This window comes from Durio zibethinus, chromosome 11 (assembly GCF_047325235.1).
Source record: "Durio zibethinus cultivar Kanyao isolate XHJ-2024 chromosome 11, ASM4732523v1, whole genome shotgun sequence".
In the NCBI taxonomy this organism is placed as follows: domain Eukaryota; kingdom Viridiplantae; phylum Streptophyta; class Magnoliopsida; order Malvales; family Malvaceae; genus Durio; species Durio zibethinus.
Window position 1 is genome coordinate 22,992,506 of NC_143172.1, and position 26,500 is coordinate 23,019,005.

The 26,500-nt window shown below is 29.6% G+C and overlaps 3 protein-coding genes and 1 pseudogene across 4 annotated transcripts; 1 reads left to right on the forward strand and 3 right to left on the reverse strand.

Moving 5' to 3' along the window:
- Positions 1 to 1,070: 1,070 nt before the first annotated feature.
- Positions 1,071 to 2,376, forward strand: LOC111290518 (peroxidase 31 pseudogene; annotated as a pseudogene). The gene has a single exon (XR_016346514.1). The product of XR_016346514.1 is annotated as a peroxidase 31 pseudogene (transcript).
- A 965-nt stretch (positions 2,377 to 3,341) lies between these two features.
- Positions 3,342 to 10,188, reverse strand: LOC111291096 (putative DNA glycosylase At3g47830). The gene is made up of 4 exons (XM_022882679.2): positions 8,463 to 10,188; positions 7,880 to 8,080; positions 5,642 to 5,698; positions 3,342 to 5,566 (listed from the first exon to the last, which is right to left on the reverse strand). The coding sequence occupies exons 1-4, from the start codon at positions 8,934 to 8,936 to the stop codon at positions 5,318 to 5,320; spliced, it is 981 nt and encodes a 326-aa protein (XP_022738414.2). The 5' UTR covers positions 8,937 to 10,188; the 3' UTR covers positions 3,342 to 5,317.
- On the reverse strand, positions 3,427 to 4,723 carry LOC149516194 (uncharacterized). The gene is made up of 3 exons (XM_089768734.1): positions 4,601 to 4,723; positions 4,185 to 4,262; positions 3,427 to 4,086 (listed from the first exon to the last, which is right to left on the reverse strand). Exons 1-3 carry the CDS (start codon positions 4,721 to 4,723, stop codon positions 3,427 to 3,429), a joined length of 861 nt encoding a protein of 286 aa, XP_089624860.1.
- Positions 10,189 to 10,420: 232 nt separating the features above from the next.
- On the reverse strand, positions 10,421 to 12,686 carry LOC111291117 (U-box domain-containing protein 38-like). Its single transcript, XM_022882708.2, has one exon. It carries the CDS (start codon positions 12,338 to 12,340, stop codon positions 10,703 to 10,705), a length of 1,638 nt encoding a protein of 545 aa, XP_022738443.2. The 5' UTR covers positions 12,341 to 12,686; the 3' UTR covers positions 10,421 to 10,702.
- Positions 12,687 to 26,500: the final 13,814 nt, after the last annotated feature.

Here is a 26,500-nt window from a genome sequence, read left to right on the forward strand (position 1 = left end):
GTTGTTCAATATTAAAGTACATTTTATTATTTTTTTTATTAACATTATGAGTTAATTTTTATTTGAATTTTTGTGCTTATTTTAATTGCAATTTACTTTTATTATTTAATTATATTTTTAAAAAAATGTAATTTACTTAATTATTTAATTATTATTTTCATATTTTAAAAATTCACATATGAAACACATTTTTATAATTTTCATTTTTGAAAATAATTTTTCATTTTATGTACCAAACATATTTTCTTAAATTCAAAAAATTAAAAGTTAAAACTATTTTCAAAAAATAAAAATAAAAATAAAAAATATTTTCATTAACTAATCACAACCCCAGTGTTTTATTTGAATAAAATACTTTAATTTTTTTATCAAATTTTTATTTAATATATTTTATTACAAAAAATTAAAAAATAATTTAAAAATAATAGTAAGATCAATTCAAAACATGCCACATGACCTTAAAAAAAGTCACATGACATTTTTAAATTTTAAAAATTTTCACTTAAGCACATGCTAATTTCACGACAGCATGATCAATATTACATCAACAATATTAATGTCCCGCCATTGATCAATGTCCAATTCAGTAGACTCAAACTGAGAAAATTAGACATTCTTATCAACTAGACCAAAATCTCAAATCTAAAAAAATATAGATAGTGTTAATATTGAAATCATTAAAAAAAAAAAAAAAGACTAAATCTGTATTTTAATCATAGTAGAAGGACCGATGGCACAACCTGATCTAAATCAAACTAAAACACAAAAATAATTTTCTTCAACTAAATTCCCATGGAAGCTATGTTTTCTCTTCAATAATTTTATTTAAAAAAAAAAATTCATGTTGACGCACGCAACAATTACATCTTTGTTTGGTCTATTTTTTACTCTGGTCAACTCGGTGCCTTGTTGCTCATTTTCTTGAAACAGATTAAGGCCACATTAGCCTTGAGAACTGCAGGTTGTGCACACTCCACGCTGAATAGCTATGCCAATCAAACAAAATTTAGCATGCGACAACTTGATAACAATTAACAAACAAAATTAGTGACAAATAAAGCCCTTCCTACTAACAGAAAGAACAGAAAATTGCTTCTCCTAAAACTCCTCCCATCCATGAGACTCCCCACATTTTGTCCATCTCCCGCTTTGCCTTTCTCCTTACAATTTCATCTCTTTTTCTTGTTTGTTTTTTTCTCGTCCTTCCCATTGGGGAAAAAGCCCTTCAGGAACAGGAAACGGGAAGCTGCAGGAAAGGCCTTAATTTCTGTCCCTTCACCATGGCTTTTCCTTCCTTTCTGCTCCTCATTCCCCTCGTCATCTCCTTCCCTTTCTCGGAATCCAAGCTCTCCCCTGACTATTACAAAAACTCATGTCCTGGCTTGGAAAATATCATTCGAGAAGTCATCACCAGCAAGCAGATCAGCAACCCCACCACGGCCGCAGGCACCCTCCGTCTCTTCTTCCACGACTGCATGGTAGGAGGCTGTGATGCTTCCGTCCTTGTCTCCTCCAATGCCTTCAACAAGGCCGAACGTGACGCAGACATCAACCTGTCTCTTCCAGGGGATGCTTTTGATGCCATTGTACGTGCAAAGACAGCTGTCGAGCTATCATGCCCTGAAATTGTCTCTTGCGCTGACATCCTCGCCCTTGCCACACGTAACGCCATCAGCATGGTTGGTGGACCCTTCTACACCGTTAAGCTTGGTCGCAAGGACAGCTTGGTGTCTAATATCTCCAGCGTCGAAGGCAACCTGCCGAGGGCTACCACGAGCATGGATGAGATAATCAGGATGTTTGAATCCAAGAAATTCACAGTTAAAGAAATGGTTGCCCTTACTGGTGCCCACACCATTGGATTCTCTCATTGCAAAGAGTTTGCTTACAGGCTTTACAGCTACAACAAAAATACCCCTACCGATCCCAGTTATCATCCAAAGTATGCTGCGGCTCTAAAGAAAATGTGTGAAAATCATGAGAAGAATCCTACAATGTCAGCTTTCAATGATGCCCTGACTCCATCAAAGTTTGATAACATGTATTATCAGAACTTGCAGAGGGGGCTGGGACTATTGGAATCAGATAATGCACTATTGAAAAACTCCAGAACCAGGCCTTTTGTGCAATTGTATGCTTCTAACCAGACTGCGTTTTTCAATGATTTCGCTCGAGCAATGGAGAAGCTTAGCCGTTATGGGGTTAAGACTGGGAGGAAAGGAGAAGTGAGGCGGAAATGCGATGTTTTTAACTCAATTCAGACTTAGATTTTTTAATTCAGTTTCTGGGTGATGGCCATGTATGCGTGAGCATAAAAGAAGAGATTATATTTTACTATAATAATTATAATTACTATTTTCGTTTTGTGAAATGATTTATGTGAGGATGAGGATCGATGGATGGATGACTTTTAATGTTGTTGCAAATGGTGACAACGATTAATTTCTGTTTGACTAAACAATATCATGATTTATAAGAATTTGTAGTTTTAATGTTTAAGGATGTTAAGATTTGAACTAGAAAAACACTCTATAATTGCATATTGACAAGGATGTTCTGCTTCATAATGCTCGAGAAGAATCATTGAATCAAAAGTTTTATTCATTCTCATTGCAAAACAGTGAACAACAATTAAATTGGATTATATGAGAGAGTTTTTTTTTTTTTTTATTTCCTCAGGGAATGGTGCGTTTTTGGGTTGTCCAAATCCATCTTAAAAGGTTATACTGCACCGCCAACAGCTGGGAAAGAGGAAGCCTTGAAGTTGATGATAATGAAACTAAGAAAGTCCGAGTTTTTCCCCTGCCTTTTTGTTCCTCTTTCGTTTTGGGGCCTAAAATATGGTAACAGAAAGCAAAATTGAAATCAAGGCCTCTATAAGAACAGCAATTCGTGCTTCCTCTGGCATTCCATTTCTAGACTAAGATTGCAGCCCTTGCCAACTTTTACTGTCACCTCCTTTCATACAAGCAATTGAGTTGCAATACCCTTTTCTTATGTACTTTTAAGAAAAAAAATTATGGAGGTTCTAAAGTTTGAAGTTGAGCTTATCTGAATACCGTTCAATACACACCAGCAAAAGATAGCATAAATGAGACTCTGATGTAAGCAAAACGTGTCCTGTCTTGCACCCGCACAAACACCCCATATCTCGATGGAAGAATAATTCTCACGCATAACATAAGAAAAGCAACATAATTATTGTTCATGAAACGGAATTTGCAGTCGATAATTGATCATCCGGCTGAAAACAATAATAATAGTTCACTCGGAAAATGTTTCCTTTCTGAAAGGAAGCTACATGGCAAGGAGGAAAAATGGAAAGAAAGCAATCAAGAAGCTTGCGAGAAAGAAAGCAATTTTATTGTATTCCCTTCATCCTCCAGGCTAGAGAATTTGTAAACTGATGAACGGTATTACAGAAAATTAGAAACTCCTATCATTCCCATTTCTGGAGGAGCTGTGAATTGCTGGTGGAGCAAGTCCTAACTGATTATACAGACTCTGACAATCCTTTGAAATATAAGATGGAGACCGCTTGATGACAATGTGCCTGCCGCAGGCGCCTTCCTCAATGTGATCATGGGAAGGCAAAGGAAAAGAATGACAGGATTCAGCCATGTTGCAGTATAAATTTTGGCTCTGATCAAGAGACTTGAAGTTAACTAGAAACTCCTTGAACAGTGTAAACTCAGGTACACAAGAAAAACAATTAGGAGATGGAAGAGAACAATGCTGACAGACATCACTGTGATCTTGGGAAGGTTCATCCGTGAAACTCAAGTTTGTGCTCTTTGTCTGGAGCTGCATTCTTCTCTTCTTTAGCTTCTCAGACTTATGGCCATTTTGGCGTCCCCCAAGAGCCTGTGAATTTGTAAACTTCTTGAGGCAAAACTGACATTCATACTTTCTCTTCTCCAGTTTCCTAGTCACACTTTTCTCTTTCACAGTTTTCCCCATCTGAGACACAATTTTCTCTGAAGACTTTCTCGAATCATTCACTTCTTCAGATTCCCCCACACAGTTTTCATGCCCTTCATGAAAACTAAGCTCAAATCCAAATAACCTCAATTGCTCCTTTCCCATCTGAATTTTGCATTGAAACCATCAAATATGGCCTTTACAAGCAAGAAAAAGGCAGGAAGCAGCAATGTGTATATCTTATTCTTCCTACTCTATCATACCGAAAGTCTAAGACATCCTAGAATGCTTCTCTGATCTCTCCTATTTATAGAAAGCTGATTTGGATTAAGTGATGCAAGCTACAATCGGATTGGACTTTTTCCCCCAGATATGAACAGCAGAAAGATACCAAATAAAGTAATGGAAAATAAGAAATGAAAAAAGAAAGAAAGAAAGAAATCAGATTTAAACTCAGCAATAAAAAGTTATAATATATTCCTGCAGATATGCATCATAGCAGTCCATTTTGATTCCACTTTTTTTTATATGAAAAGTCTTAATGAACGGCAATACTTCAGCATGCAACTACATAAAAACTTGAGCATATTAAAATTCATATATGATGATAATTAAAGTGATAACATTTGGTAAAGATTTAAAGCAATGCCAAAAGTCCAAAAGAGGCGAGGATGCTAACTAGGACAGCACAAACTTCCAAACCAGTTGTATCCCAAAAATATCTACATGCTTCTATGTATACACAGTATCTGCAAATTGTGACCCCCGTAGTACTGTGACTTTGGCTCCTAAACGTTACCATTTTATAACAACTATTCCAGCAACTGAAAATACAATAGTAGTTTGCGTAAGAAACAAAAAGAATAATAGAAGTGGACAATGATGTAAGCATATCTACTAAGAAAGGATAACAAAGGAGATATGAATACATCTTTTAAAATCGTGCAAACACCAAATTCTACACAAATAAGGAAACTTTATAGCAATGTTAAGTCATTTGCCACTGACTTTAGGAAAACAAAAGCCATGCATCAGATTATTGGGGAATACACTTTTAACCTTTTGGGACAAGTATAGACTATTGGATTGTGTTCTCATCCCACTCTACTTTTCTTTCACAAAGTACTACAAAATTGGTTTTTTGCTTTAGGAAGAACGCATATGCACTATGCAGGCACTATATTTATCCAGGTGGCCAAATGGTGTCCCGTCATATCATTGTTAATACTCATCTTGTTCGATGTCACCACATGCAACTTGTTTCTTGAATTTTTCTTTCTAATCCGGTGGTCCAAAATCTCAAAACCAATAATTAAGAGCAATACTTTCTTTGCTGTGCAGAGAAAAGAAAAAAAAAGGTGAAGTTAATTATGGCTCTGAGATTGAAGTACAAAAATTACTTGATTTTGTTCATGCTCGAGTTCTTGCAGTAGTCACGTAGGGGACAGGAATTATCATTGGGTGCCAACTTTTTCTGGCTACTTCCTTTCATTGTACATTTGCGGCAAAGTTTACCATGTGTATACAGAAGACAGTTCAGATCAAACTTAAGTTCATTTGGGATCCTTAGGTTGAGATGAAGGTATGTGTTATTCTTGTCCGCTATAGTTGGGACCCAACCAATGGCCCTAGCAATTTCAAAGACCTGCAGAAATATTTAAGAGCTAATAAATAGTTCCATACATTGATGTCAAAGCAACCAGAGCAATCTACTACTCACATGTGTGTCAACTGGGAAATCATCTTGCTGAAGATTGAACATCAATACACAAGCCACCTGCCATGCACCAAGTATTGAGTTTTTATATGATTAAACTGGTGAACTGAATGCTGAGAATACTAAGTAATTCACAGCAAAAACCAAGAAGCTGAATCATAACTTCAACAACAGGTCACAATCCAGAAAAGTTTAAACAGATAAAATATTACATCTAAATCAGAAACCAGTATTACAAATCTTTAACATACTACCTAAACCTAGTCAGTTTGATACAAGGTCCAAAAAATACAGAGTACTGATCAAGTAACATATATGCTGAAATTCCACATCATGATCCAGTTCTCAATCTAATTCTATGAATAACATGCACACTAGCACAGATTTGTTATTGGTTAAATTTTTTTTTTTTAATTTATCTCTTAATTGCATATCAATAACAAGTGAATGAGCATATGAATTCATGTCAAATACAAATGAAATAATGATAGTAAAAAAGAATATTACCATATTTTGGTGATTGTGAAATTTAACTCAGATACCATGCCAAATTAAATTACTGAAGATGAAATTTATGAAAAGATATAGAAGATCTGGAAGAAAAAAGCAGGCTTGAAAATGAATGACAATGATAACAAAAACTTAATTTGAATTATATTCTACTATAGGACATTGGCAAATTCAATGAACCTCTCCATTAACATCATACTAAAATAGAACACTGATTCCTTTTTTTTTTTTTTTGGGATAATTGAAAAACACTGATTCATACATCAGTCCTAGCACACGCATGCAATTATGTACATGAAAGTACATATGGAATTCATCAAACATAAGCTCAAGATCCTGCAGCTTGTCAAGCAAAGAAATCTGATAGGTAGTTCAATTTTCTATGCTACGATATTTCCAATAATTTTTTCCATGGGTAGAAATCAGAATGCACTTGTAGCACTTTCAACCCTTATACTAAGCAACCAAAGAAGGCACCTAACTCTATTCTATACAACAAATTGTGAGGCATTCATACATTGAAAGAGACTTGATAACTCAACACTGACAGCTTGAATATGTCCAATCATGCGGGCATGAACTCTTGCCCTTATCATGAATACACACAAAAGTCTTCTAGACCTTTTTGAGGTTCACATTATCTTTCTAGTACTCATACATGAAATATGAGACTAAAGATACCTCTTCTTAGAGGGCTGATGCACTTAATATATTTTCATGGGACCAATGAGTTGTCATTTGGGCTTTTTTTTTTTTTGAAAGGGGGGGGGGGGGGGGGGGGATTTTTGGGGGTTAGAGAGATGAAGTGTAAGAAGAACCATCATTGTTGATGGGTTAGGTTCCAACCAGGGAAAAAATGAAACGGTGAATCACTGTCCATCAGGGATGAAGATGGAAGTAGCTTTTGATCCAGAGTGAGGAGAGATGCAGCAACATCTAAATCTTATGCAGGAGTGGGCTCCAAAAGCAACATTGCAGCCACCAGCATTGAAAGGTGCATATCCCTTCAAATTCTTCTGTTTTCCTTTTGCAACTAAGGACAAACTAATATATCTTGGGTTAATAACATGTTCAGATAGAGTAAATATAGTATTACATATAGTATTACACGTCAGTAAATATAGTATTACATATAGCATATTCCAGTAGGTCACACAATTAAGCATTCTGCTGGAGTACAGCTAAACTACAATGACCTTTGGTTGAGTAAAACAACCAAAGACCAAACTGTTTTTTGTTCTAGCTTGAATAATGAGATGAAACTTTGGATCTAAATAAGTGAAACTGTAATTTAGCGGCATAAAGATTCTATACAATGATGTATGGAGTGAATGATCACACAGATACAATCACGAATAGAGAAAATTTTCCCTCAAGGCTAAATATAGGTGATTGGTGATGCCAAAAAATATATTATTCTTGATTGCTTGCTGCATAAAAGGAAAAATAGACTGATTTAATGCTTGCAGGACTATATGCATTGAAACCAATTTGATCATATAAAAAGATATGCAACAAAAGCAAACTTGCCATTGATGAGAACCCGATAAATTTAATCATTGGCATACACATATACATTTATATGAAAATAAGATTATCCAAAGTGCGAGCATTCACCAATTTCCTTCAATGCTAAAAGGGAGTAAGCAGTGCTATATTTCCTTTCCTTAAGCAAAGCATTGGATTCAAATTATTTAACGTATTTATTGAAGTCCATTTGTGGAAACTTACTGTCTTAGGGCCAACCCCTTTAAAATTGGAGAGCTCAGCCTTAATTTCATTAACTGATAAATCTCGTAAGTACTCCAAGCATAGTCTGCCTTTTCTTTCGTGTAGACAACTCAATACATTCTTAATAGAAGAAGCTTTCCTCGGTGCTAAACCTCCACATCTTATTGCATTTTCCAGACTTTTTGATTCAGCGGCAAGTACCTTGAATAAAAACCAAAGTTAACAAAACATAAACCAAATCATCTCATTAAAATGCGACTCATTATACCACTCAACAAATCAAAATATTCAAACTCACCCTTCAAGACTAAATACTCCTCAATCTCACGTAACTTAAGATGCCTTTTAAGTTAAAAGAACACAATTACATAAAATTCTATTACAAAAAAAAAAAAAAAAACCAAATATATAAGAATAAACATTAAAAAAAAAAAAAAGAAAAGGAAATTCTTGTTATTAAGTGATAAACCACGAAGGCAAAAATGAAAACAAATCAATGAAAACTAACTATAAAGCTCCAAATTCATAGATACCCATGAAGCCAAAACAAGCAAAAAGAAAAAGAAAAGCCCAGAAAACTTACATCTTCCCAGGTGGGAAAAGTAGACTTTAGAGAAGCAAAAGCTTTTTGGGAATTAACCTCAGTAGTATTCTGAGAGAGCACAGTTTTCACCAGACCATCCAACACACTCTCTTCCACATCTACCCCGGCATCATTGTTAATCAATGGCTCTGATTTTGCTTCAGAGGGGGGATCATTTTTTATGAGTCTGTGATAGCGGTACTTGAGGAATTCTCGAGGGAAACCATGGAGAGCCAAGAGCTCGTCTCTTACGGTTCTGCATTCTTCAGGGGTGGGTCTATGGTGAGATGGGTATGGCTCTTCAATGGTGGTTTTGGGTGTTTTGGAGCGGCCATAGATTTCAAGCTGCTTCCTTTTGCGGGTTTTCTGCATTTTGATCTGGCAGGTGCAGGTGCAGGTGCAGGTGCAAGGGCAGGGGCTGGGCTGTTGGCTCTTGGTTAAGGAGTAACGACTTAACGCGCAAAGGAACGACATGCCGTTTTGGAGGGAGTACTAGACACAAATAATAAATTAATTTCATTTTATATGACTAATTAAAAGCTTACCCGAATCCATGCAGCAAAGGGCAATCAATTAGTATTACCGAAAAAAAAAGTTAAAAGATTAAAGTTGAAAAAAAAAAAAAGCAACAAATCTAATTTATCTGATTGATTCATGCATTTTATTTGATATTCAATAAATTAAAATTCAAATTACAACACATATTATCTCCTGAATGAAACTACTTTTATTGCCACCTTATGCTAAATTCTCAGGTTGTTTTTTTCCTCTTCGGCTTAGCCCACAACAACAAAAGAGAATCGAAGCAGAAACCCATAATCCTAGACTGTCAGAGATTATCGCAGGTTTTCTTTTCTATATACTCCAAATAATTAAATCAAACATGAGATGAAAGTAGTGAAAAGTGAGTTGTGGATATCATTGTGCCATTGTGGCTAGTATTTCTCTGATTTGAAAAAGATGTTTTATCAGTCATTATGATCCAAAATGCCAATTCTAAAAACAGACTAAGACTAATACAAGTCAAACGAGGATCTTTCATAGAATTGACTTGCTCGACATTTCGAGCAAGTTAACGTCGTCCATGTAATTGTAGGACTAATGACTAGCAGATTTTTCAGTAGTTGATAGCCCAATACACAAAGAGCAAGACTTCACTGTGAGCCGCCCAACTGGTACTGAACCGTTGGTCATAACCTCTGTTTTTATTGGATGATGATGAACCCAGCACCACGGCAAACTATCCTAAAGTTAGAGCTACAAACATCGACAAAATCACCTTGCTGCAACTGATATGATGTTTGATTTTCATTCTTGTAGTGAGCAATGCATCATTTCAGATTAGTAGAATGCCTGAAGCTCCAATGCATAAATCTTCTCCTAGTCTGTTGATAATTGACACAACTGTATATAAACTGATTTCTTGTTTTCCCAAAATTGAAAGAGAATCAGATAAAGGATGAAAAGAAAAATAAAGAGATTACGGTTTTTCTGGAAGAGTCCCATTCTTTTTCATGGACACATGCTACAGTCCCCACATTCAAACAAATTATTGCCATGAAAAAGGCCAAAATTAATTATTAAGAAAACCAAAAATGTTTCACTTCCAACCCAACAAGAGAAACGCCCAAATGGCTAAAATCCAATTACTTACAAAACAATTCAGTTATCTTCACTTGGTGCCATGTTTGGCAGGAAATATTCATTATTGAGTATCAAAGTCTTATCTCCTTTTAATCATTATTATAATTATAATTAAAAAAATAAATTTTTCATAAAAATTTTTATTTAATAAATTTTTCTAAAATTAACATTTGAATTCATTTAATAATGTGATAAACTTAATCATATAACACCAAAAATTGGATGAAATCTGAACCTTGCCTTAATGTTTGAACAGGAAAAGAAATTTTCTAACGAGCCACCAACACAAAAAAAAAAAAAAAAGAAATCCTAACTCACCACATAAAATTGATTTTTCTTTACAGCAAAAGGATTTTCACTGACATATTCCATAAACATTTTCCTTTAAATACAAAAATCCAATATAATCTAAAAACCTAAAACCCCACCAGAAATTTTATCTGTACACATTCACATCCCAAATCATCGATAAGAACCCTTTTCTCACCTTATCAAAAAAAAAAAAAAAAAAAAAAGAGAAAAACCTTTTCTCACTAAAGTAAAAGTAAATGTCAGAAAAAATTACATTTACAAAAGCCACAAGAAGTCAAAAACTACTAAAACATAGTTGAATTCGCACCAAAAACATCTCTACCAACTCGGTGCCGAGTCCGACTGAGTCCACCTGACTCCAAAGCTACTTCCCAATCAATCTCCTCATCTTCCTCCTCTCTTCCTCTCATCATCTGCAAAATTCTTTTCGCTTTCTCTTTGGCCCTTTCGCTCCCTCGCTCTTCCACTTCCCTTAAAACCTCCATGGCTCTCGCTTCTTTTGCCAGTCCCTTGAACCTCATGCTACCATGACTCAGCGCAAACAACGCGGCAACGCAGTTCTCCCGAGTAGCCTCGGATACCAACTCTCTTTCCCTCAACATTCCCACCAATATCGCTACCGCATTGGCGTCCAGCATCGCTGACTTCCCCTCCGTGCACGCAGCTAAATTACACAGTATAAGTAACACCCGACTCGCCAAATCCCCTGATTTCACCATCAGTAACAGAGTCGAAACAGCGCCGAGCTTCACTAATTTAACTCGATTTGACTGAATCAAAGAAAGATGGTAAAGAGCGAGTGCCGAATCGTGCTGTGTACGCTCGGAGTCCGATCTCAGCGCGTGAAGCAACGGTTGCAACGCGCCCAAAACCCCAATCGCCATCTTATTTTCATCTTCTAAAGCTAAACTGAAAAGCGCACCAGCAGCATGCTCCTGCGCCTCACTGGATCCCGCCTTCAAAGCATCGATCAAAAGAGGAACAAATCCTGACCGTACGATCATAACCTTGTTCGATTTTTCCAAGGAAAGATTAACGAGCGAAGCAATGGCGTTGGTTTGAACAACGCTGTATCTGGAAATGATCAAACATCGGAGAGTTGAGAGTAGCCGAGGAGAACAAAGAGAAACCCTAGCCTCTTCTTTAGTCCTCGTGATTCTCCTTAACGAAATCAAACCTGATTCTTGCTCGGAAATATCAGAACTTTTAAGCTTTAAAAAAAGCTCTTGTTCTTCCCGCGAAGAAGAAGATTGGGAATTAGGGATTAGGGTTTCAGATTCGGTGATTTCAATAGAAGAATATGAAGAACCGGAATTTGAGAAACACGCGGGGCGGGTGGCTAGTGGCAACGGCGTGTGGGGACTACTGGCTGTTACGATAACGGATTCATCGGAAGAGGACGAGGACGAGGTGGAGCAGAATAAGTTGTTGACACGTGGACCTAATTCGGTGGCCGCGTGGGAGAATAAAACAGGCGGGTTTTCAGCGACTGCTTTCAAAAGTTCACGTTCCGAGACCCGAATATCGGGGGCGGAAGAAAGTCTGGATGGACTCTGCTGTTGAACCTTGGAGCGGACGATTTTCTCGACGGAGGTGTAATCGGGCGGGGTAGGGTCTTGAGTTTGGTGGTCGCGACACCATGTGAGTATGGTAGTTTTTATGGCGAGGTTAGGGATGATGGTGGAGAAGTCGGGGGTTGAGCCGTCTGGAAGAGTAGGGGTGACGCGGAGGTCGCGGCAGACTTGGATGGAGGTTCGTTCGAATGATTGACCCGAGGTGACTACAACGGGATCGAACATCAAAGAGCCAGAAATTGGGCAGAGGAATTCAAGTGGAGGTTGGCTCTTGGGATGCTTCGGAGATGATGAACTCGAACGATGGTAAAATAAAATTTTCCATCTGTGCTTTCCATTTCCTCCCATAACTAAAAGAAGAAAGCTAAAATTAGTTTAATTTTTGTGAGGCTTTAATAGCAGAGGTGAAGAAGGAGAGAATGTGAGCTGGGAGGATGAGGCAGAAGCAGAAGCAGAAGCAGAAGCGGAGAGCTATTAAGCCTGCTATGCTGCCTTTTCTTGGAAGGATTAGGCTGGGTATGTGGGGAAAATTACATAATTGGCCTTTTTTTGGTGGACTTGCTTTGGGTGATTGGAGTTTTGTTATTTTCATGCATTGGGTCAAGGTATAGCAAAGTTGACTGGTCATTAAATGAGACGACGTTGTTGGAAATGGAATTACATCAATTATGACATGTCTCTCTTTTAATAATAATCAATCATATGACATATTCAGCTGATTTACTTGAAGCTAGTTTTACATCGTCGTGGTTAAAATTTTGAGATACAAAATTGCGTTTAAAAATCATAATAAAAATAATATAATTAAATTTTTACTTGTTTATTGATATAAAAATGTAAAAAGAGTAGTTGAAATGTTTAAAAAGATATACATAAAATAACAAAATATTAAAAATATAAAAAATATAATTTTTTATTGTAAAATTACTTTTTCATCTAAAAGTACCTTTTGAGTTTTTTTTTTTTTGTTTGAGTTATAAAATCATACTTTTAAATTAAAAATTTTATTATTTAAAATTGAGTTTTAGTTAAAAATAACTCTTGATCGCAAAAATTACTTTCATTAACAATGTGAAACTGACGTAAATTTGTTATTGGATTTTGTATAAAATTTAATTCATGTACAAAAATTAAATAAGCAAAACAAAAGAATGGACTAATAAATATTTAATTTGTTATTGGATTTAGTATAAAATTTTTAAATATAAATGATAAATGTAAAAAAGGTTTGACATTATTAGAGATAGATCAATCCATTTTTTAGAAACTTTGTGTTTAAATTCTTAGTCCATAAGTTATCCTCAAATAGGTTAACTTTTCAAAATTTTAATATTAAAGAGGCATTTGATTCAAAAAAAAGTTAGATTATCTTGAAATCTTATTTTTTGTAATCTAATACTCATGTGTGGTTCATGGTATTTTATTCTTAAGGGTATTTTAAGATTTCTTACAGTGTCTAAATATCCAAAAATTAGAAACCAACCTCTCGTTGTGGTTTTTAAGATTTCGAGTGAAAAATTAAATTTTTTTCACATTTGACCTTAATAATAAATTTTTTTATTACATTTTACCTTTGAAAATCAATATAACTACATGATAAATGATGACTCATTTTGACACGAAAATAAACATTCATAACCACACAATTAGGCAAAGATACAATCGTAGCCACACAATTGGAACCTAGCACATGATTGGACACCTAGTATATTACATATAATAAAAACAATGTTTTTAAAAGAGCAAACGTAGTAGATAACAACAATTTTATGTTTTTGAATTTTTTTTATTTTAAAAAATATCTTATCTTTTATATTTGAAACGTAGTAGATCATAAAATAATAATAAAATAAAATAGATATTTTCATATCGATAACTTTTTTTATGGGAAAAATGTAGAAATTGATATAATATTAAAAAATATTTATGATACTTAAAAACATCATGTTTATTAGTTTTAAAATGTGATTGATAATTTATCAAATACTGCATTTTTTTTATTTCAAAATATGGTTGATAATGAATAAAAAAAGTTATATTTCAAAAATTATTTTAATTATTTTTTTATATCATAAACGTAGTATTTGAACTACGAAGACCATATTTTTACTATAAAAAATGTGATTGATAATCACTCAAATGCCACATTTTTTGCTTTCAAAACATAGTCTTTGAATACATTACAAAGACCATATTTTTTACATAAAAAACATGGTTGATAATCATTCAAATATCACTTTTTTACTTTCAAAATGTGATTGATAATGAATAAAAAATAATATAATAAACTTACACTTGAACAAGATATAACCTACTTTCTCTTTTCAAATAACATTGTAGAACTCTAATTAAACCCTTTTTTTTCTGTTTCACACGACATCAACTTCAACCATTGTGATTTCATTTTCGTGCGGTTTAGTTTAGCTTATCTTTATCAATATACGATCAATCTATTTTTTGTTTTGTATGATCTATTCTACATTATTTACATTAAATTAGATGTCTTCTTGTTATATTAGTAGATTTAGGTTAAATCTTGATTGAAAATTTATTGATCTATTATATGTGTTCTTACTATTGATTTTTTGTTCTTAATCCACAAATGTTTAGTTGCTATTTTTTTATCTAATAAAATGTTCCCTTACTATTTGTTTTTCATTTGATGTGACTTAGATCTTGATATACCAAATGCATATTTTTTTCTTTTGACACATATTTTCAACATTAAAAAAGTTTTTCTTGTAAGCAGTTATAGCTCGTTTATCAATAAAAAAGAAGCTACAATTGGTAGCAATGATTATTTCGCAAATGAACTAGATGGAGAGTATGTTTCAACTATTACTTATTGTTGCTGTAACATTAGTTACAATGAAACTTAGAAAAACACAGAATATCTTACGTTGATAAAACTCATGATAGGCTTCAAATTAGGTCATTGAACTTAAATAAATTAGTCTTTGAGAATGATAAAAAGAGTATGAATAATTGTAGAGTGAATAAGAGAGTTTTTGCCAAATTATGCCAATTGCTTCAAACACAAACGAGATTAAAAGCATCTAGAAATGTGTCAATAGAAGAAATGATTATTAGCTTCCTTTACATCATTATTCATCATACAAAAAATAGGATTATGAAGCGTTAAGTTATCAAATTTAAAGAGATAATTAGTAGATAATTTCGTATTGTGCTAAATTCTACTACATTCCTTGTTATTTAAAAAACTAGAACCAATACTAGAGAATTCAATAGATAATAAATAGAAATGATTTAAGGTAATACATTAACCATTACTTACTCTGAATAAATATTAAATTTGAATTTTGTATAATGTATTAATCAAAGTTGTTGGGTTTTGGGTTGTTAAGTGCTTTAGATGAAACATTTACAAGGGTGAACGTAGACTCAGTTAACAGGCCAAGGTACAAGACTATAAAAAATAAAATTACTACCAATGTTTTTGATATTTGCACACTAGACATATAATTCATTTATATTCTACCAGGATGGGAAGGTTTTACAGTAGATAACAAATAACTCAAGGATGCCATTACACGTAGAAATGGTTTAAGGGTCCCGTAAGGTATTAGCTTTAAATATTTTGATTTTAGTTTTACATGAAACATGTTTTAAAATGCATATTAATATTGTGACAATGGAATAGGTTTTTGCAATTTCTATGATGCTGGATACACAAATGGAGAAGGTCTTTTAGCACCTCATAGAGGTCAAAGATATCACTTGAATGATAGGAGGTTAAGATACTAACCTACGACACCTCAATAATACTTCAATATGAAACACTCCAAAGTAAGAAATTATATCAAGAGATGTTTTTGTATATTAAAAGCTAGTTAAGCAATTTTAAGAGAGAAATCATTTTATCTAATTAAAACACAATGTATAATTATTTTTGCTTGCTGTCTTTTCCATAATTTTATTAAGTTTAAGATGATAATTGATCCTATTAAAGGTGATACTATTGAAGTGGGTAATAGCCAAGCAGAAAAATATGAGCATCAAGATTTAATTAGGTACATTAAACTAAGTGATGTTTGGATTGAGTTTAGAGACAACCTGAGTAAGAGATGTTCACAAATTGATTGTAATCCAATGGTTAAGGATATTATTTTATTTTTTTAGTTTAATTGCTGACATTGACATGTGTACGATATGGTTGAGTGTACTATTTAGTTTTTATATTTGTTTTATATTTATTTTTCTATTTTTTAGTGTATGATGTAGTTGACTATTATTTGTAATGATATTTATTTTATTACCATGTTTATTGGTTTTATTTATGCACTAATTATTGTTTCATGTTTATTGATTATTGATTTGATATGCATTGGTTGCATAATATCTAACTATATGATTAGGATATCAAAATGTCATCATATGGTGCCAATATAAGAAGTGCATCTTTAAGAAGAAAACAAACCTCATCAGTAAATAATCATACTTGGAAAAAGGTTGAATATGCGATACTAGTCTAATACTTACATGTTTTGGCTAATGATCATCGATGAAAAGCTGACAATGAAATATTCAGAGTTGATAATCTAAGATATCTAAAAAGCATGTTAGGGGCCAAAATTCTCTGAGCACAACCAAAAGTAAACTTATACGGGTCAAGAGTAAAGTTACTGAAAAGATAATATCATGCTATTTGTTATATGATAGCCAATGTAGGTGGATTTGGCTGAAACAAAAAAGATAAATGTGTAACTACTAACAGGGATGCTTTTGATTGGTAGGCTACACTAAGTAGTTAAATAATGTAAAAGTTACTTTAATTGTTGATTTTTTTATCAAAATATTTTATGTATATTTAATTTAACTTATGTGTAGATTTATTCTCATGCTAAAAGGTTAAAAAAACAACATTTTTCTCACTTTAATGACTGTAAAATTATTTTTAGATTCAACAAAGCTATTAGTCAAAGAGTTAAAATAGTAGTTGATGCAATGAAATCATTTAATACTAATGATAATACTAACTTTGGCTATAATAAGAATAAAGCCGACATTAATCAGGAGGGAGAGATTATAGAATGATAAAATTGAAGATTTAGCTTGTGCAATAACCCCGACAATAAGTAAAACGCTATCAGGTAAGAAGTATTCTAAGAGCAATGATGGATTAACTGAATTGGTTGAGCAAATTAGTAATATCGAGGCTTCATATTGTGTGATAGCATAAAAATCAAGGGAATTTCATTTTACTTCAAGAAAAGAAGCTGAAGACAATGATAGGTGAATGTCGTTCTTTACTAAAATCATGCAACTAAATGGTTTCTCTCAAGATAAAATACTTTTTGCTAGTAAGTATATATCAAGGAATACTCACAAAGTTTATTTTTTTTGCCCTACTACATGAATTTAAAAGAGTTACATACGAAAGCAATTGAATGAATGTAATGCTTATCGACTATTATTTGACTTTCCTCTTCCAAGATACATGTAATTAATTTGTTTTATTGACATCGTATTTGTTTTGTATTGTTAAGATATTATAATTATATTTTTTAACTTATGGATGTAGTTTATAGTTGAAATATTATAATTACAGAATGTAATAGTTTATAGTTTCATATTTTCAGACATATTGTAATGTTTTATAATTGACATTTTATAATTACTTTTTTTAAAACATTATCTATGTGTATCAAACATATGTTAAATTTGGACATGAGCCATTTATGAATGAAAAAAGTTAGACCTATATAAATGAAAAATTTTGAAATTATATAAATGAAAAACTTTGAACTTGTATAAATCATAAAATTTGGACATGTTTAAATAAAAAAAAATTTGGACTTGTATTAATCATAAAATTTGGATTTGTATAAATGAAAAAATTATTTACTTTGATTTTAGATAAATATACAAATTTACATAAACAACAAAAGGAAAAGACTCTTTCTTATCATGTTCTCACTATATAAATCTAGATGTATAGTCATACCACATGAATATAATCATACCATTCATGACGCACTTCATCTATTTTCTCTTATGTGAATTCTTCATTTTCAACCCACTGAAAAAAAAAATTGAATGAATGGCAATCAATATGCAATTCATAATTGTGTTTAAGGTAGAAACATGTTTGCAATTCATAATTGTGTTTAAGGGAGAAACATGTTTATGTACTTTAAATTTATGCTAACCTTATTTGATATACTCATAAAATCATTGTAAACTATTTCATTCATGAAAATGAGAACATAATACCCAAATTTTAAAGTTCTAGATTGATAAAGAAATTGTAGATTATTGTTGGGTTGTCAAGTGTATTGTCAAGTACTTTTCACTAAATCGTAAACAATTAAAGAAAATAAAATAAACAAACTTACCAAAAATGTAACTCACATTATTTTTTTCTTTTTATTACAGATCATCAATCCCATGAAACAACACAAAAAAAAAAACCATAAACCTAACATTTTACTAATAAATAAATTGTAAACATAACATAAATTATTTGACATAACTAAGATAAGTACTTATTTATCACATTTGTTAATTCTTGTGATGGTTTTAGGTTATCTTTTCTTGAGTTGAAAAAGTAAATTGTATAAGTTGTGTATTAACAACCAACTACCAATGACTCATGAATAAATATTATCAAGATCAATATAAAAATATAATGCTTTTAACAATTATCAAATCCGCATAAACTACGATAAAATAATTAACAAAGCAAACAATGAACACTAAGTAAATAATGAATACATACACAAGATTAAAAGGGGTGATAAAGCATTATGACTCCATTACATATACCAAAACAAATGCACGATCAGGTACATTACCTACACCACTTGATATATGACTTAGGTCAATGAATCTATAGGCATGAGTCATCTGTCTCTCCTTCACACGTTGTAAAGGAGGTTACATGATAAATATAAAATAATTATAATACCAATATATACTATATATGAATGAATATATATTATATATATTTAAATGAATATATAAGGGAACTTCATATACGCCAATATTTTTATAATTGAAATCTCCAATCATCGAATAAAATCTAATAATCTCCTATTGCCTAATCCACATCATCGATGGATAAGTAAATAGTTCATCATTGATTTTACGTTTATTAGTGATCCACCAAGTAAACTCTATTGCGCATAATTGAGAAGTGCATGCATACTAGATTCTGTAGATGAATTTTGGATAATCTCAATCTCAAAAATCTATTACATACAAAAATATATTTATATAAAATCAAATCACAATTATTAAAGAATCCAATTAATTAGTTCAGAATATGTATTATTGAAAAAAAAAGATTGGTCAAAAGCTTCAACCATAAAGTTATTTCCTATATTGTTGGTAAATGATTAACCCATTGTGTTAATTGCCATAGTTGCCAATTATGTCTTCAGTTCAACAATTTGTTCATTTTACTGAGCTATTATGAAAAAATATTCAGTAGTTTTAAATATGTGAGGTCTAGACTTTGTTTTGAAATAATTTGTTAGACAAAAGCTCCCAACAATCCTAACACAGTCAAGTCTATTTTTTGAACTGAAAACTAAGATCGACATATCTACACCATCACCAGATTCAAGTTCACCAGATGTGCATTTCATAACTATATCGTCTTAAAACGTAAAATGTATATTTTAATAAAAATAATAAATTAACATGCATAAATAGATGAAAGTAGCAAACAATATATAAATCTAATATGAACTTACTATCTTTTTAGCCATTTCTTTAGTTACTTCGTCAGTATACTCTCTAGTTTTTATAGCATGTGCCTTTTTCCAAATATCACATATTGATATTTTGTTACTTGATCTAGATATTTCTTGAAACCATATCAAAATATAAGTTTGCAACTTGAAAGTAATTGAATTTCAAATTCCTTAAACCATGTATATAATACATAATAAATAAAACTTACAAGTCTATGCTTCATATTTACATACCATTTTCTTAATGATCGACGATGATACTTTTTTGGGCCCTTATTTTATGTTGAGCTTCTTTTATTTTTTGTGACCAATAAACTTGAGAACATATGAAACAAACAATTTTAACACCACAAAAAACAAATAACACAACTTCAATAATTTTTAACTAAAAAAATTTGCTATGCATACATTGAATTCATCTTATAGCCAAGCTAAAACAAACTTTGTCCACTTTGCATCACTAATTACATTTGAATATGTGGTTGGGATATTAGCCAATAGTTCAAAATTGTCAATATTAGGTAATATATATTTTTGAGTCAATTTGCCTTTAAAATCTCTAAATTTCAACTCAACATATTGCAATGTAACTTTCTTATACTCAGTTGGGACGTCAAATCATTCTTATAAAGAACAAATTAAAACATATGAACAAGGCAGTGTAATTGCATTCCATAAATTAAAAACATATGAATAAGGTAGTGCAATTGCATTTCATAAATAATAGACATTAACGATCAATAATTTTAATTTGATTAATATAACTTACTATGATCGATTCTCATATATATTTCTTTTTATCTGTTAAAATATTCTTCTAACTGTTGTAGTTAATGAATATCATCTCTCGAATGAGAAATCCAATATGGCTAGTCATCTTTAACAAACTACTTAAAACAAGTTGGTCATCGGTATTGAACTTAATGTGTATTTTCTTCCTAATTACTTGAAGCAATTTAGAACATCCCTTACCTTTTATATTTTTTTCGAACATGATGTGTTAACCAAATGTTCTTCTTCATGTTTGGTTGAGGTAGAAATGTGTTTTTCAAGATCCAAAACATCAATTAATTTATACAAATAAATATAAAATAGGAAAAACAAAAATAAAATAAAAATATTTATTTCTATTATTTCATAACATATATTTATATTGTTTATATTGTTCATAACATATATTTATTAATTCACAACAAAAATACTATTGATTTTTTTTTTGTTTCATAACATAAAAACATAGCATGAAATTAATTGCTATCTGAAACAACGACGATGGAAACGATGGCGTCAATGATGAGGTCAACAACGACGACAACGATGGTAGAAGAAACTTGACAGTGAGTAGATGGCATAAGGTTTTTGGTTTTGGGTCTATGGAAATTCAATTTTGGTTTTATGGTATTTTGATGAGTAGGCTAAAAAGTGGTTATAAACAACAACAAAAGGCTATGTTTCTAATTCATAAACATAATGATTGTAAATTTTTTTTTCAATCAAATACTATACTTCTACTTTCATAAATGTAATGATTGTAATTTTTTTTTTCAATCAAGGACTACGTTTATTCTTTCATAAACGAAGTGACTATAAATTTTTGTTTTCATAAAAGACTACATTTTTACTTTCCTAAATGTAACGATTGTCAATTTTTTTTTCAAACAAAGAAAACTACATTTCTACTTTTATAAAAGTAGTGATTGTAAAAGTTTTTTTCAATCAAAGGTTATGTTTCTACTTTCATAAACATAATGATTGTAAATTTTTTTTTCAATCAAATATTATGTTTATATTTTCATAAATGTAGTTTCTACTTTTATAAACATAGTGATTGTAAAAAAAAAAAATCAAATATTATGTTTCTACTTTCATAAACATAGTGATTGTAAATTTTTTTCAATAAAAAACAATGTTCTTGGTTTTGTTATATATATATATTTTTGTTTGTAATAAACCGGTTTATTTTTAACATTGTAAAAATGAAAATCTTATTTATTTACTTTTATAAACATAGTGATTGTAAAAAAAAAAATCAAATATTATGTTTCTACTTTCATAAACATAGTGAGTGTAAATTTTTTTCAATAAAAAACAATGTTCTTGGTTTTGTTATATATATATTTTGTTTGTAATAAACCGGTTTATTTTTAACATTGTAAAAATGAAAATCTTATTTATTTTGGTTATTTAATGGTTATCACAAATTTAATTTTAATAACATAATTGACAGTTGAAATGTTGATCACGTACTATTCACATGTAATGAAGATTATTATAATAAAAAGCTTTTATTACGTTATCTAACTTTCTTTCGAATCAAATATAAAAATCTAACAATTTTATAACATAAAGAATCACCTATTATTTGAAATTCATATTTATTCGAAGATCACTTTTCTCTCAAAATATAAGATTTTGCAAATCAAATGCCCCTAAAAGTTAAAATAGTTATTTTGTGATATTAAACAATTGTAACATAAGATTTTTTGGATTATTTTAATACAGAGTTATAGATTTTTTTTATTTTTATTATTGTTGAGATTTATATACTTTATATTATAAAGATGTGAAGGCTTTGATTGACTGCTTCTTGATCATGGCAATGCATGCTTATTCTAATTATTATGTGTACTTCTCATTTTCAAGAAAAAGCACTCATTAAGAAATGTAATTATTTTAATTTATCAAAAATTACTTCATTAGATATCTACTATAGCCTATAGAATTATATAAGTATAAACTTATGTATACGGATAAAATTTTTAATTGCATAGTATAAGAAAGTCAATTAATCATAATTTCTGTTGTAAATTCATCATTAATCTGTTACTGTTAGGCGATATTACTTATTAAATTGTGACATATACTTTACCATTGCAGCTGCAACATTTTGTGATGGTGAAATTTTGTTGTCCATCAAATATAATATATTCTTGGGCTAAAATCTAGTAGTATATATGTTATGCCATCAAGAAAGAAAGGTTTCTTCTTCCACTCCTAGCAGATTTGATGTGAAAGTATTTTTGTCTCATGGGCTCTAAATCCCTTTTAATGACAATGTATATTATTGGTGTTTAAATTTTTAACGGGAGGGATCCAAACCGAAGTTTCGAACTCAACACTTTTTATTTCAATTTTAAATATGATATTAAACAAGCTAAGTTGGAGGGAATAGTTAGGTTGAGTTGGTTTATTGAGCCAAAGTTTTACCGTTGGCTATAAAAGAAAGAGTTGTATATGCATTGAATAAGAAAAAAGTTGACATAATTGTTTTATGTTAATGCTAGCTTACTATCCATATAATGCATGAATTATTTTTATTTTATTTAAATTTAAATAAAAATATAAAATAATATTATTGAATTATTTTTATATTCAAAATATATCTAACATCCCTGAATTATTTCTTTTCAATTTTATTTTTTATGAAAAATAATCTATTGATTTGAGTTTATATTACATGTTTCACAATGAAGATATGAGTTGAGAAATTATTCACTCTTTAAATGTACAACTGGAATATAGTTTTTTGTTTATGGCACATAATTCTATTATATCAATTAATCAGAACATCATTTTTATTTTATACAAATGGGAGCTATTGAATAAATAATCAATTAAAAGATAAAATATATGATCTGATTGAGTGAAGAATCCATGAAAAAATAAAAGGTTTGCAAATAATACTGATAAAAATATAAGAATATATGCGTTTTTGCAATTTTAAAAAAATTATTTACAGTAAAAAAAATATTATAGCTAATTTGAAAAAAAAAATTTCTAACTAATTGAGTGAATAGTATGTTTAGTGAAATAGTTCCTCTTACCTGATGGAGTTAATAATATGTTTAATGAAGTAATACATAATATGTTTAGTGAAATAATATCTATTATCAGAAAAAGTATATTAGTTCTTGTAGTAAGAATAGACTAATAAAAAGAGAGACTAAATTAATAGCAGGAAAAAATGCATTTAGCTCAACAAGATATTGAAAAAGTTTATAACTAAGCATTATCAACAATTAGGGTTTTCTTGAAATTGTTTTGGTATTTATATTTTTTTTTTCACATTTCCTTTGTGAAATATATTTAAAAATTGAAGATAATGCAACAATTATTTATAAAAATATTAAAGATGATAAAAAATATTTTTAAAAATTGTGATAAATTTAAATACTTATGTTAACTGTAGATAAATTGAAAAAAATATTTTAAAATTAATTTTAAATTAAGATAAGGTGATGTATAGGAAAATTTTCCTAAAGTTATTTTGGTATTTATATATATATTTTTACATTTTCTTTGTGAAATATATTTAAAAACTGAAGATAATGTAATGATTATTTATAAAAAAAATTAAATATATTAAATAATATTTTTAAAAGTTGTAATAAATTTAAATACTCATGTTAACTGTAAATAAATTGAAAAAAAATAAATTGTTTTAAAATTAATTTTAAATTGAGATGATATGAGGTATAAGAGAAACTTTATTGAAGTTGTTTTGGTATTTATATTTTTTTCATATTTTTTTTGCAAAATATATTTAAAAGCTAAAGATAATGTAATGATTATTTATAAAAAAATTAAAGATATTAAATAATATTTTTAAAAGTTATGATAAATTTAAATACTCATGTTAACTTTAGATAAATTAAAAAAATAAATTACTTTAAAATTAGTTTTAAATTGAGATGAAGTAATGTATAGGAAAAAGAAATTTGATTAAAATTTAAAATTTTAGATAATTTAATAATTTTTAAAATATATTTTTTATAAATAATTTAAATTTAACAAATATTTTATGTATCATCATAATGAAAAATTTTAAAAATTATCTTAAGTATATAAAAAAAAAAAAAGTTATCCACGTCAACAATTGTTATCCGATAACTATGTATATTATAATATAATATATATATATATGATTAGTTAGGAATAATGTTATATGAATAATTCTTAAATATTATAAAATATTAAATATGATATTTTTGTTGTTTTTTCAATGCAATGTTTTAATTTTGAAAATTATGAATTTATTAATTAATATAATATGTAAAAAAACTATTTATTATCTATTATCATTTAAAATTAATCATTTAAAAATAAATATCATATTAATTAATAAATTTATAATTTAAATATTATATTAAAAATTTTTTAATATAAATAATATATTAAATATTTTATTATAATTTAAAAATCCTTCTTAATATAAATCTTATTAGTTAATCTTTAATAGACAATGACCTAAGTCATACCTTACAGCCAACCGATTTGATATGTCTTTGCAAGGGTGTTAAGTAACTTCCATAAAATACTAGCACGTGGAATGACCATTTCAACCATATCACATCACAAACTTCAGGCGATTCCCTCCAATATATATATATATATATATATATATATATATATATATATTAGTATTATCTGGTTGTTAAAAAAAAAAAGGGTCAAATCTTAGTGTGAATGCTCTGCATGACTGGGATTAATCTATATTTTGTATATATACTAATTTTTTCAGTGACATCACATCAGGTCGAATCGATTAGCAAAAAAAAAAAAGATATGAGAAAATAAAATTTTTAGCAAAGAGAAGTAAATGAAATGAGAAGCTTTGCAAAATTAATTTTTTATTTTTTAGAAATATTTAATATATATCATATTATTAATTTTTTTGTAAAGTTATTAAAATATATAAATAATATATTTGCTAATTTTTTTATAAAAAATTAAGAGTAAATAAATTATTTAATTCTTAAATTAAAATAAAATATATTATACTTGATAATTTAAAATAAATTATTAAAAATCATGTATTCGATATGATTTTAATAAATGATCATTAATAAAATTTAAATTTTTTATTAAAAAAATATAAATTTTAATTAATTATAATAATATATTTGATAATTTTTTATAAATATATATATAAAGCAGGTAATAGTACATTGTATGCACAAATTGAAATAGTATGAGTTTGATGTTACCTTTAAACTTTTCAAAGGTTTTAATGATTCTTTGAGTCAGGCAACTGACAGTAATACCTTTACTTTTTTAAATTAGAGATAAAATTTATAAAGTTATCATAAAAAAAGTAAACACCACTTTTCATTTTTTTATCCTTTGTTTTTTTTTCCAAACAAACAAATATTAGAAAAAGGACAACTATATTAAAATGAAACCAAAAATATTGATAACCTTGAAATACTTCCAGTGGTACAATATTTAAATAAAAAGGTAACAGCACGAGGTGAAACAATCTTACAGGTAAATATGCCATTCTAAGTTTATGACTTAAAAATAATGTGACTGTAATTAGTTAATTTAACTAATAAAAAATTTACTATTAGAATCCAAAATTTAACCATTTAATTTGTACAATTCAATAAATTTAAATTTCAACTTTTAAAATCAGTCATTTTTTCTTTATCTTTAAGCTATGATATATTTTGTAAGAAAAAAATAAGTTAAGCATGAGGATTAGTGTTTTTAATAGTAATTAGTACAAATAATATTGATTAACTGTATAGTTTATGTTTGAATTTCTTTATTGGGAAGGGAATCGCGTTAACTGTCTTTGTTTTGCTGTTTGTTAAATGGGGAAGAGAGAATCCGAGGTAAAGAAAGTGACAGCTACTTAATGCTCAGTCAACAATTCAATATTTTACAATTCCCAAACCAAACTTTCATTTCATCACGCTTGCAAATTTAAAAATAATTTAAGATAATAAATTTTGATTTGATTAAAAAATGATAATAATAATAAAATTAATTATTATAATATTAAAAT